The sequence below is a fragment of the Paramisgurnus dabryanus genome, chromosome 15 (assembly GCF_030506205.2).
Source record: "Paramisgurnus dabryanus chromosome 15, PD_genome_1.1, whole genome shotgun sequence".
NCBI classification, from domain to species: Eukaryota; Metazoa; Chordata; class Actinopteri; order Cypriniformes; family Cobitidae; genus Paramisgurnus; species Paramisgurnus dabryanus.
In genome coordinates this window covers 5,393,286-5,405,979 of record NC_133351.1, presented here as the reverse complement: position 1 = coordinate 5,405,979, position 12,694 = coordinate 5,393,286, and the positions used below count along the sequence as shown (strand labels likewise).

The 12,694-nt window shown below is 34.5% G+C and overlaps 1 protein-coding gene across 4 annotated transcripts in view; it reads right to left on the bottom strand.

Annotated features, from left to right (window-relative positions):
- The window catches only part of hdac4 (histone deacetylase 4), a 256,174-nt gene that overhangs the window by 108,167 nt on the left and 135,313 nt on the right, over positions 1–12,694 (bottom strand). For all 4 annotated transcript variants that reach the window (XM_065252263.1, XM_065252266.2, XM_065252265.2 and 1 more), the window contains 3 exons: positions 10,269–10,419; positions 7,492–7,612; positions 1,215–1,333 (listed from right to left, as the gene is read on the bottom strand). In XM_065252263.1, the coding sequence (XP_065108335.1) occupies positions 1,215–1,333; positions 7,492–7,612; positions 10,269–10,419 (391 nt within the window). The remainder of the gene's footprint in view (positions 1–1,214; positions 1,334–7,491; positions 7,613–10,268; positions 10,420–12,694) is intronic.

Here is a 12,694-nt window from a genome sequence, read left to right as displayed (position 1 = left end):
TGTTAACAGTCCCGTTAGGGAAGTCGCGCCACTTGGCAGCCATTTTTGCAACACCTTGGGGCAGGTTTTTCAGTCATGCAAGACTAAAGTCCAACGTACTTGAATGGGAAAAGGCAGATATCTCTAAATTAATTAGCTATAATCTCCGACCAACAATTAAGCCTTTAAAAACTGTCTTGTAACTCAAAGGTCAAATTTGGCTAAAACCACCTTATTTCGAGGTCGTTTCAACTACTGCACAAGCACACAGGTTTGAAAGCGTATAATAACAGTCCCTCCAGAAAAACGTAATCGCATGATTCAACGCATAATCAGCCAAAGTTCGCATTTTTTCTAATACGCCGCACTTTCACAGCGTAAATTTCCTGCAATTTATGGCTTGCATGATTTCACAATCCTCGTATCATAAATTACAAATATCTAAGCAGAAAGCTGAAAAATGTTGCATTTACCATGTCCCTTGTTGCCGAAAAACTGCAAAAGCTGCAAACAATTTTTGCAAGTTCTCGCAATTTTTGCAAGTTCTCGCAGTTTCATAGCATAAAATTGCATAAATATACCGCATATTCAATCGCATTTTTTAAAGAAAACTTTCCGCAAGATCAAGAATGTTTGCCCACAACAATCACAAAAAAAAAACTCTTTTTTAGAAACGTTTTTTCCTAAAAGGACTGTAAAAAGACTATATACAGTGCTCCTCCCCCAGAGACTTTATTGATTGGTTCTTTTTACTGGAAGGCGGGACTTCCGTCCCCACAGCATTGCACTTCTCCCATTCACAGTAATCGCAATGCCCATTCTTGTTATATTTATTATCTTTGCTGTTAATCACAGAAGTGTTTCTAGAAGTATGTTTATAACAATACATTTTCTCACTTGTGGCTCGACATTCTTTGTTTAGATGACAGCATAAATTTCCATCCAGAACCACTACCACCACACCAACCAGCCAACTTATATCTGCAATGCCAACATAACTCATTCAGAAATGCTTTGACTTGGTTTTCCTGTGTATTTTGTCCTCAGTGGCACTATCAAAACATCGCTCTGTTTGTTTGGCATCTCATAGCAACACTGACTTAGCCAATGGCGTGAAATTGAGACGAGATCTGTTTGTCCCACCGATGGAGCAAAGTGTTACCTGCTAAAAAAATCTTTAGTTTTGCATTTCTGTTTGGAGTCTAAGCCAACAACCCCATCACGATATGACTTACCTGTCTTGCGGAGCGGGAAGTCATCTTTGGTGTCGTACATTCCCAGCACCGGGTGGTTGTAAGTGGATATCCCTGTTTGAGGTGGCGAGCTCTGGTCTAGGGAGCTGTGTTGAGTTTTCCTGTGGAACAAATCACAGCGCACACATGAGTGCATTCACAAGCACAGGTCTTCAAAATATGTGCATTTGAGGACATTTCCAACACAGCTGCTCCTAATTCCCAGCACCGGGACATTTTCTGCCAACTAATGGAAATGGAATCGGATCACACATAGTGCATTACTGTGGCCTTAAAAAAGGGCAGGGCATCTTTCTGTTTACCAACAAACTGAGTACATCCATCATAACAAGAACTACGGATCTCATTCAGAGCAGAAAAATACAAGGATTAGTTCTCTCTAAACAAGAAAAACTAATTATTTCACATCTGAGGTTAGCTGGCATACTCCCAAAGCCGAGGACTTAATCTTTAGCTCATCTCAAACAGGCTGCGGGGCCATAAGCTCAAATGACCTGTTTTATAGAAATCACTCAAATCTAGTTGAAATGTTTTAATCTTGATGCTGTGGACTCAAATTGGGAGGTACTGTAAGGGCATGACACATAATCTATGCAAAAGGCGAACGCAAATGCTTCTAGCTATTTGTCTTAGACTGAATCTCATAATGCAACACATGCAAATCAAAGTGTATGCACTATAAAACATTTGTACACTTCTTCAGTGTAGATTCAGTGTACGATTATTTGTAACTACTAAGTGTTTTCAAGTTGCAAAAGTCAGATTTGGAGTACCAACAACAGATGATGGATAAGCACTGCAGGTGTCTTGATAGTCATAAACAGACAGGTGCACTTTTAACTGAGCTGAGTGCTTGCTAAACATGATTTGTTTGAATAGTTGAATATGATTGAAAGTTGCTGAGAGTTGTTTCATTTTTAATCACACCACCCATTTCCACCAGTTTAAGCCTAAAAGGATAAAGTGTGGACGGGTTGCTGAGAGGATGGGGGATCAATAGTTCATTGACAGGGCAAATAGCCAATCACAGCACTTATGAATACTGCCTGGTTTTTTGTTGTTGTAATCAGTGTGACATATAAAGGTGAGCGGGGCACAAACTAACAAGGGGTTAATTCTAATATGGCTACTTTACATATTTCTACATGGCCAAGCAATCTTTTTCTCTTACTGTCAGAAGATCTCCTGTGAATTTGTAAAAAGTTGTGACGTGTCTTCATGAAATTTCTACATTTTATGTTTTTTCGATTTCTGAGTTAGGTGTGTAAGCCATCAAATCCAATCGTATATTATTTTAATCACTGTCTTGTTACCTAAAACATAATAGCGTTTTGAAACATGTCAGCGACTACTAGTAACTGATAGCTGGGATTGAAAACATTTTTACACAGCGGGGTTAGTTGTCACACAGTTTTACAATTAAGCCTCAGGTATACAACGATAATGAGATGAAAAAATGTAAATACTATTCATCAAAATAATTACTGTTAATACAATATCAGGGGAAATAACTCACAGTTATGTTTTTTGTCTTTATTGTGCAGCCTTTAAAAAAAATCTATTTATGGGTCAATAACGTGACATTAACTATTTTGTGTCCATAGGGATTAAATGTATGTAAAAGGGTTAAAATTTCAAAATAAATGTGCAGATTTCTTGCATACATTCTCTTTCAAGTATAAAATGTCTGATTTTATTTCATTTTGAAAGAATATTTAATGGATAATTGCAAAAATGACAATGTGGTTTAACCGGTCTGTGTCAATTGGTGTAACTAGTATTTAAAATAATAATAATAATAATAATAATTAAAAATATATATAAATATATATATAAATAAAAAAAATATATATATAAATATATATATATATAATAATAATAATATAATATAATAATAATACTAAATAAATTATACATATATATATATTCATAAAAAAATGTGGAATAAAATAGTTATAAGGTAAATCTAGTTTAGTGTAATATGATCATATTAAGTGTAATCATTCAAATTTACAAATTATAAAAATTAGATATAAAATATTTTTTTTATGCTTGATTATGCTTACATACCATAAAGGTGGATAAAATATTAATATTTCTCATTCTTTGGCGCAATTTTCAGGTCCATTCAGTCTTAACTTAAAATGGTGCAAATGTATTTTTATTGCATAAAATTAACATAAATACACAATGTGCATTGAAATAAACCTGATACACACTTTTAAAACAAGTTTTTATTTTTAATTTTAAAAAATGTTCATCTTGCCAAACCGTTTTTGTCACTGACCGTTATGTGCATTGCTGCATAATACAAGGATCGTTATATGAAGGATCATAAATGGATGAATGTGTGGATATCTATCTATTATAGACAGATATATAAACAATATCCACATTTAGTATATAGACAGAATTTGATTGAATTAATTTTCACGCAGGTGTTACAACAAACACTCTGTTTGTTACAATTAACCGCACCTATGGGGTAAGTTGTAACGTTTGCACTCCTATCACTTTCAGTGTAATTGTACAATAACGGTAGGTCCCACAAACAAACTTTAAGTGTTCATTTGTAGCAGAGATGTGTGTGTTGATTGTGTAAAAAATGATTAATCTCACTAAAATACTTTTTGAATGATAGAGCAAAGCCAAAAAGCGTTACTTTGTGCCCCGCTCTCCCCTACTTATTTTGTTCAGCCATTACCACAATCATCTTGTATTTAAAGAGGGGAGGTTATTTTAAAAGTCCACGTACAAGTACAGGGTTCCTACAGGTTTCTTCAAGTTAAATTCAAGTCTTTTAAGACCTTTTTAAGACCATTTGTATAAAAAATTAATACCCATTTCACGTCCCTACCAGCAAAGAAAAACTAAAATACTTAAACTTGTGTTCATTTATTTTTCCGATGTGAAATGGGTAAAAAGATGATAAGCCAAGCAAGTGTGAAAAAAAATTTTCAGTAGGCCACAAGAAAGTTTGCCAAACAATGTTAAGTTGTTAAGGAATTTCTGAGATTTTCTTTGATTTTTCCCGCTTCTCCTTTGCCTGTTGCTGTGTTGTGTTGCAGTCTATGGTTGTGGTGATCTTCATTTACTGAAGGTATCACGTGTTCGCAGTATTTTGTACTGTGACCCGGGACTGTGTTGCGTTCTCAATTATTGGATCCGCCACTCTTTATTTATACTACTTTATTAAACAAACAGAGATGCAAACACATGTATGTTCAAAAAAGAGAAAGGTAATAAGCCCTCACACCCAAGCAAATATCCAGATACTTAGGCTACATTGCCACAGACCCCTGTCATCCCTACCAACCTAGGTATATAGAGAAAAATGAAATTCGAAAATCAAAAGACGCCGACATTAATTTGGAATATTCAATTTCATTTTTTATGTTAAACCAAAACTCTTATTGAACTATCTAGCACTTCTTCTTGCTTTACTCCTTCTTCCTCTTCTTCCTGGCCACCTCCTGCAACGTATCCAGGGCCTTCCATCTGGCTGCATTCATTTATATTAATTTCACATTATATTTCATAAATCCAACCATAAATGAACAAAGCTGACAATGTTTGTCAAAGCATCACAAAACACTTTACTGTTTTTGCACTGACATATGAAGCAATACTTGTGTAGATGACCCCTTTTATCAAACTCTTTTGAATACAATAATATGTATAGTATATTAATGATAGAAAGTGCAGGTCTAGAGATTATAAATGTAATCGGTGTGTTATGGTTTATGTAGTTTTCTTTCATTTTTTAGACAGAGCAGAAGCAGTAAAAGTGCCTCTTTTAATTCCTCTCTTGCAGATTAAAAGAGCTTAATCCACTTATTATTTTAGATTCAAAAGTCTTCTTGCTGTCCCAGTGACTGGTGACTTTATATTAGAGTTTTGCGTTTTTTATATCTAGAGTCAGCTTGAGCTTTGCTCGTGCAATGGGCTTAATTAACATTCACATTGCTTTTTTGCTAACATCTTTGTGATCTTTGAGCAAACTTTTTAGATATAAAAAGATGGTTCATTAATAATAACATTATTAAACAAAGGGACGGAGAAAGAAAGTGCAGCGCGTGGTCGTGACTTTCGAACCAAGCCAGTTGTTATCGCAATAGAAACGGAGGCACGCAGCTTGAAACTGCACGTGAACATTAGCGCTGACTGACTCTGATCACGGCCGTTTTCCTATCGACTCGGGTTTTACACATAATGTTAATCGGACCCGGTCCTCCGTGAAAACCTCTATGCATACAACTCTGCTCAAGTTCAGAAACATGTGACGCTGAATTCGCTTCATGTCGCACCCAATTCATCGAGAAACAGAGAGCATGTGAACGTACAGCAGACTCATCGGGAGAGACACGATGTGCTCGCAACCAAAATGCCATTAATAATAAAAAGCCGCAGGCGCCGAAAAGCGATGTGTTTGCATCCCTGATTTAATAAAAATGTGGTTGACAAAGAAACTTTTAAGGAAAAATACAATATGGAGAAGTTACATACAGCACAATTTTTAAGACCCAGACATCAAAATTTAAGACTTTTTAAAGTCTTTTTAAGGTATTATTTCCAAATTCATAAATTAAATGCTTTTAAGGCTTTTTAAGACCCCGCGGGAACCTGAAGTAGATATATAAACTAATGCTGTAATATTGGCACTGCGTACAATTAGGGGTTCTAGGTAGTATGTCACATTTTGAGAACTTATGCACAACAACCATCCTCAGGACCGTTTATAAACATGTCAAACACTGCTATGTGAACACATTCAGAGGTTTAGTGATGTATCAGCAGCATTTGTCGAGAAAATCATTTCAACTCAACCCTTATTTAGAAAAAATGTGGTTACAGTAAAGCACTTATAGATGTACACAAGGCCAGGCAAGGATTATTACAGTTCAAGTGGTTTGCAAAATAAAACCATTATTTTATGCTAAACAGGTTTTTCTGGGTAATTTATGTAAATGCGTCAACACAATTACGTGCGTCATATTTACTGTATGCTTTTAAAACCTCGATAACGCTGCGCCTGTTAAAGGATTAGTCAATTTTCTTAAAAAAAAAAAAAAAATTCCAGATAATTTACTCACCACCATGTCATCCAAAATGTTGATGTCTTTCTTTGTTCAGTTGAGAAGAAATTATGTTTTTGAAGAAAACATTCCAGGACTTTTCTCATTTTAATGAACTTTAATGGACCCCAACACTTAACAGTTTTAATGCCGTTTAAAATTGCAGTTTCAAAGGACTCTTAACGATCTCAAACGAGGCATATGGGTCTTATCTAGTGAAACGATTGTCATTTTTGGCAAGAAAAACAAAAATATGCACTTTTAAACCACAACTTCTCTTCTTCCTCCGGCTGTGTGACGAGCCAGCGTGACCTTACGTAATTGCACAATGACGTCAAAAGGTCACGTGTTACATATATGAAATGCACATTTGCGGACAATTTTAAACAATAAACTGACACAAAGACATTAATTAGTATCATTCGACATACAACAATGTCGGAACGATCCTCTTTTTCCACACTTGTAAACACTGGGGCGTAGTTTCAATACGTCATCCATGACCTCTTGACGTGATGCCGTATTACTTGAGGTCGTGCTGGCGCGTCACACGACCAGATAAAGACGAGAAGACAATTATAAGACCATTATGCCTTGTTTGAAATCGTTTAGAGTCCTTTGAATCTGCAATTATAAACGGCATTAAAACTGTTAAGTGTTGGGGTCCATTAAAGTCCATTAAAATGAGAAAAATCCTGCAATGTTTTCCTCAAAAAACATCATTTCTTCTCGACTGAACAAAGAAAGACATCAACATTTTGGATGACATGGTGGTGAGTAAGTTACCTGAATTTTTTTAAGAAAATTGAATAATCCTTTAAATTCTACTGTAAACCACACATGTGGTTGATGAAAGAGCTGAAAACCTTTCAGTGTTTTTTTAAGCCCACAGTTGAAGTGAAGTGCGAAGGGTGGGCGAGGACAAACAGACCCATATTCGCTTCCACAGCAATTTACAAACCTCCTGCACTTCTCTGTCATCCTTCACATAAGAAAGATGTCAAAACTATTTTTATTTTTTAATCCAGAGGTGACAGTCATCATCTTTTTTTTGTGTTAAAACAAAACAGTCAAATAAAACAAAACAGCATTAAGGAACTGCTGCAGTCCATTATATATAGATATTGATAATATCAGGCATCGGCTTTGCAAGTCTTCACACGTTCGAATTTTATGATACTCACCCATACCAGTAGCGCGGGTCACTGGGCCGGCAGTGGTTCAGGCTCCTCTGTGCCAGAGCTTTCTTCTTATTCAGGACAAACTCCTGTAACCTCATCTTCACCTCTGTACTCGCCACTGCACCTGTCAATCACAGATCACAGTTCATGTAGTTTGCAAATATTCAACCAGCTGGGCAATAATGACATTCCCGCAGACGCAGGCTGTGTTAAAATGAGCTTGATTTCTCTAAAAACCCTGGGTGAGGTTTTATGCATTTGTGAAAGTCGATTTCTAGGCCCTGCAATTTGCTGTAATTTCTTTAACAAAGCGATCTTAATAGTCTTTTCAGCGTGAGACGGGGAAGATCTTTCGGTGCCCGATTGATCATACGGACACACTGCACGTCTGTGATGATGACTACAAAGGCTGACACTTGTTTTCTGATGTCGATAAACAGCTTTTTCGAGCGAGTGCTGATATCTCTTAACATCGGACAGAAACGGTTCCTTCATCTCTTAAATGGAAAGCGAAGTCTTTGCACATAATTCCACTGGGAATACGATAGACGTCTTTCTTTTTTGTCGCTATTGTTCTCGCTCTGAAAGAAACACTTCAGAGAGATTCATTCTCACAGATCGCTCTTCAATTACCACCTTTCCCATCGAGTGCAAACAAGTCCCCGAAGGCGATCGCGGGTGTGCGCTCACATCTGTGTTGTCAGACGACAAAGGCACCTCGCAGCCAACAGGTGACCATTGTGTTACCGACTCACTGACAACATTAATATATAAAAATAAGCCATCTATTTTAACAGAAGCATTCTTGGTACAGATAAAATATCAAAATATATAATGCTTAATAATAAACTTCTCATTTTTAGTGGAAGGCGGGGCTTCATTTGAGCAATTCCAACGTTATGAATATGAAATTCACAGTCAAAACTTAAAACAAAAAATCTCTAAAAATGCATTGATTACCTTAGTGCTGGGCAAAGATTAATCGCAACTAATCGCATATAAAATGAAAGTAAATATTTTTATAGATTATATATTAACAATAAAATGTTCTAAAATTAATATATGGTATTTGTGTGTGTTTAAATATACATAATTACACACAATACAGACACCTATATTAGAAAAAAAATCACTTTTATTTTGTATGCGATTAATCACGATTAATCTTTGCCCAGCACTATTACCAATATATTGTACCATCTGTTTATAGAGTTAGAAAAATGTAGACATCAGAAAAAATATCAGTCTATACTCATGTTTTCTATTTAAGATGAGGGAAACATGCATGTGTTATAGATGTGACAAAAAACAACATAAAAAGTCTTCTGTAAATTAACTCTAATTAACTTAATTCCCACCAACATTTTTAAAAAAAGTTTCCCGCCAGAATTTTTTGTGATTTTCACAAAAGTTTCACAAAATGCCTTCAAGAATTTTTTTTCTATAAATATATAAACATACAATATATTTAAAAAGAAAGAACAGACCTGCTGCTTTCAAACAAAATGGGAAAAAAGTTTCATCCTATCTTCATTTATTCTCTTTTTATAACCTCTTAAATATGGTATACTGTAGGTACTTCAAAAAATTCAAAATTTTGAGCAAAAAGTTGAAATAATTGCATTTTTGTAAAGGAATTTTGTTAGAGATCAGATTCAGAACGATTTTAAAACATACACAGAGTTTAAAATTAATTAAATTAGTTTTTGCTTCAGTTTTTTTATAAATTGGGTACTATACCATCTAGTGGATAATAGCGGAATTAAAGATTACCGTAAAAACTCGTCAGGAAAGCGTCATTGGCAGGGAACTGTTTTCTTTTAATTGACGAGATCATTTGTCAATGGCGGGGAAAGAGTTAAACGGCACAAACCAGAAGCAATAATACCCAACAAATGGAGAAGGGATGGCTTTTTAAAGATTACTTAATATTTATTTAATTTAAGGTTTTGAAACACGTTAAGAATGTGACATTTCTCTGTTATGGACGTGACAAATCTAAAATTTGCACTTACTTAAATATGAATAATAATAAAAATTGACTTTTCATGGATATTTAAACCACCAAATACTGACATCTGAGATATCACTATGCTTAAAAACTTTGGGTAAAACTTTACTTTTCATAATAAGGTTGACATTTGCATGGAAAACTAAAGTGCCAATGATCTTAATAAAAGAAAAAATGATGTAAATTGTTTTCTCATTTCTACATGAAGGTCTGTAGAATACCGTATTTTTCTGACTATAAGCCGCGTTTTTTTTATAATTTGGCTGGTGCTGCGTCTTAGAGTCAGGTGCGCCTTGTAAGTCAGTATGAATTAATTTTGACATTTATGAGGCAAGAGACAACATTACCGTCTACAGTCACAAGAGTCTGCTATATGCTGCTGCTGTATTTATGTAATTCAATGGATTCAGTGATGTGGAATAATGAGCCTGCGAACTTCATGCTAGTTGGCTTGTTCAGTTAATTTAGCCTATCCAGGTATGTTCTGTATGCTATTGTTTATCGTGTAAATAACTGATAATATTACTTTAACGTACAGGCATCTATTCAGCCTGCTGTTCTGCCTGCTATTGTTTAGTTGAATAACTTGCCTTTCCCGATTAAATGTCTGTTCTTTGACTTGGATTTTGTGAAAAAATTTTCTAAACAAATGCGACTTATAGTCCACTGTAACTCCTAATGACGCATTTTTGAATGATGCTACTCCGCAGCAACTAATAGTCCGGAAAATACGGTAACTATATGTAAATGTAAAAGTACGAACACTTACTCTCTTGGCCGCGTTCTTTGTTCTTCAGTAACTGAAGCTTTTGCTCCCGTTGCTGTTTCTCCATCTCTTGCTCCTGACGATGTCTCTCCATCTTCCTCTGGTGCTCCAACAGCTCCTGCTGATGTTTCAGGGCCAGGAGGTCCTGCTGATGCTGAGGAGAAACATCACTCATTATTCAACATGGCAAGACAAATCACCATAATGTTTGCATGTTGTACATTGATGTTCTATTAAAAGAATGGAAATAATTCCATAACATCATTTATATATCTTGCTGTTTTGCATTAAAATCCATTTTATGTGGCATGCTTACTTCCAAATAAAACCATTGCGTGCCATTAACTCGACAGATTTCCGAACCAAACAAATGATGCTAATCTCCATCACACAGGGTCTTGAAAATGCAGCCATTTTGTATAGTGTTTCATTTTAACTCCATTTACACTCATGAAAGACATTCAGCTCAGCAGTCCCATCCATTACTGGGCTGTGATGGGTAATATCAGAACAGCACACAGACAAACCTCATCGCTGCTTACTACTAAAGGGGACATATCATGAAAATGTGAAAAAGATCAACCCAGTAACTTAGTTTTGATAAACCATTCTCTGAAAGCATGTGAAAAAACAGGTAATTGAAATTTGGCTCCCCTTGTGATGTCAGCAGGGGATAATACCGCCCCTTAATCTGCACTATCCAACCACAGCACTGCCATTTAGTGCAGAGTTCAGCTCATTTGCATTTAAAAGGACACACCCAAAGCGGCACATTTTTGCTCACACCTACAAAGTGACAATTTTAACATGTTATAATAAATTATCTATATGATATTTTCAGCTTCACATACGTACTCTGGGGAGTGACATAAAAGATTTATTTGACATCCTAAAAAAGGCTGTGAAATGTCCCCTTCATCACATAAAGCCCTTATTTCACAGAATAAAGGAAATCCTAGTAGTGCTGCCTCATGATTATTCGCGACTAATCGTTTGCGGAATAAAAGTTTTTGTTTATATAATAAATGTGGGTGTGTAATAATTATGTATAAATGCGCGCGCGCGCACACACACACACACACACACACACACACACACACACACACACACACACACACACACACACGTATATAATTAAGAAACATTTGCATGTGTATATACTACGGCTGCATAATGATTAATTGCGATTAATCGTTTGCAGAATAAAAGTTTTTGTTTACATCATATACATAATTATTATACACAGTACACAAACATATATATAAATATGCACAACTGCATGTATAATTTTAAGAAAAAACATATATTTATATATTAAGTATTTATATATAATATAAATGTACAAATGTATATACACACGTAAAATATTTTTTATATATAGGTGTGTGTGTGTGTGTGTGTGTATTTATATATACATAATTATTATGCACCGTACACAAACATATATGATGTAAACAAAAACTTTTATTCTGCAAACGATTAATCGCGATTAATCGTTTGCAGCCCTAGTATATACATGTTTATATTTATATATAATTTATATTATATATAATATTTATTATATAATTTTTTTTACATGTATGTGTTTGTATTTATATATACATCATTATTATACACAGTAAAAACACATATAGTATGTAAACAAAAACTTTTATTCTGCAAACGATTAGTCGCGACGAATCGTGAGGCAGCACTAAATCCTAGAGACATTATTATTAACAGTTGTGCATCATAAGGTATTTTTTGCAAATTTATTGTGCACTTAATCATTTTTAAAAATGTTGTGATGCACAATAGTTTTATAACATTTCTTCGATAACATCTCAATGCATTAGCCAAAATGAACTAATAATGAACAATACTTCTACATAATTTATTAATCTTAGTTCATGATCATTTTAGCATTTACTAACACATTTTTAAAATCAAAATTCATAACTGTTACCATTGTATTGAAAAAAACTATAACTGTAACTATAACTATAGTTAAAAACTATAACTGTAACTTAAAAAAGACTATATTTCTCATTGTTAGTTCATGTAAGCTAATTTATTTACTAATGTTAAAAAAAAACTTATTGTAGAGTGCTACAGTTTTTTTGTGATGTATCTACTGTTTGCTCTAAAATACTGTAAAGCTGGGTTGAAACATAGAATCTAATTAAAATTTACTTATAATTAATTTTATTTATTATATTGAATCAATTCATTAATTTCATAGTCTAATTGTTAAACACTGTTTGGTTCACTGGGAAAATGTTGCTTTACTGATTATCAAACAGATAAAGCCATTACATTTGTATTAACATTCAAAAAGATATTTCAAAATAATGCACTTGTGTTTCATTGATTATATAAACACATAACTAACTCACAGCCCCAAGCATGACTAATACACTATAAGCAAAATAATGATCCACGAATGTTTC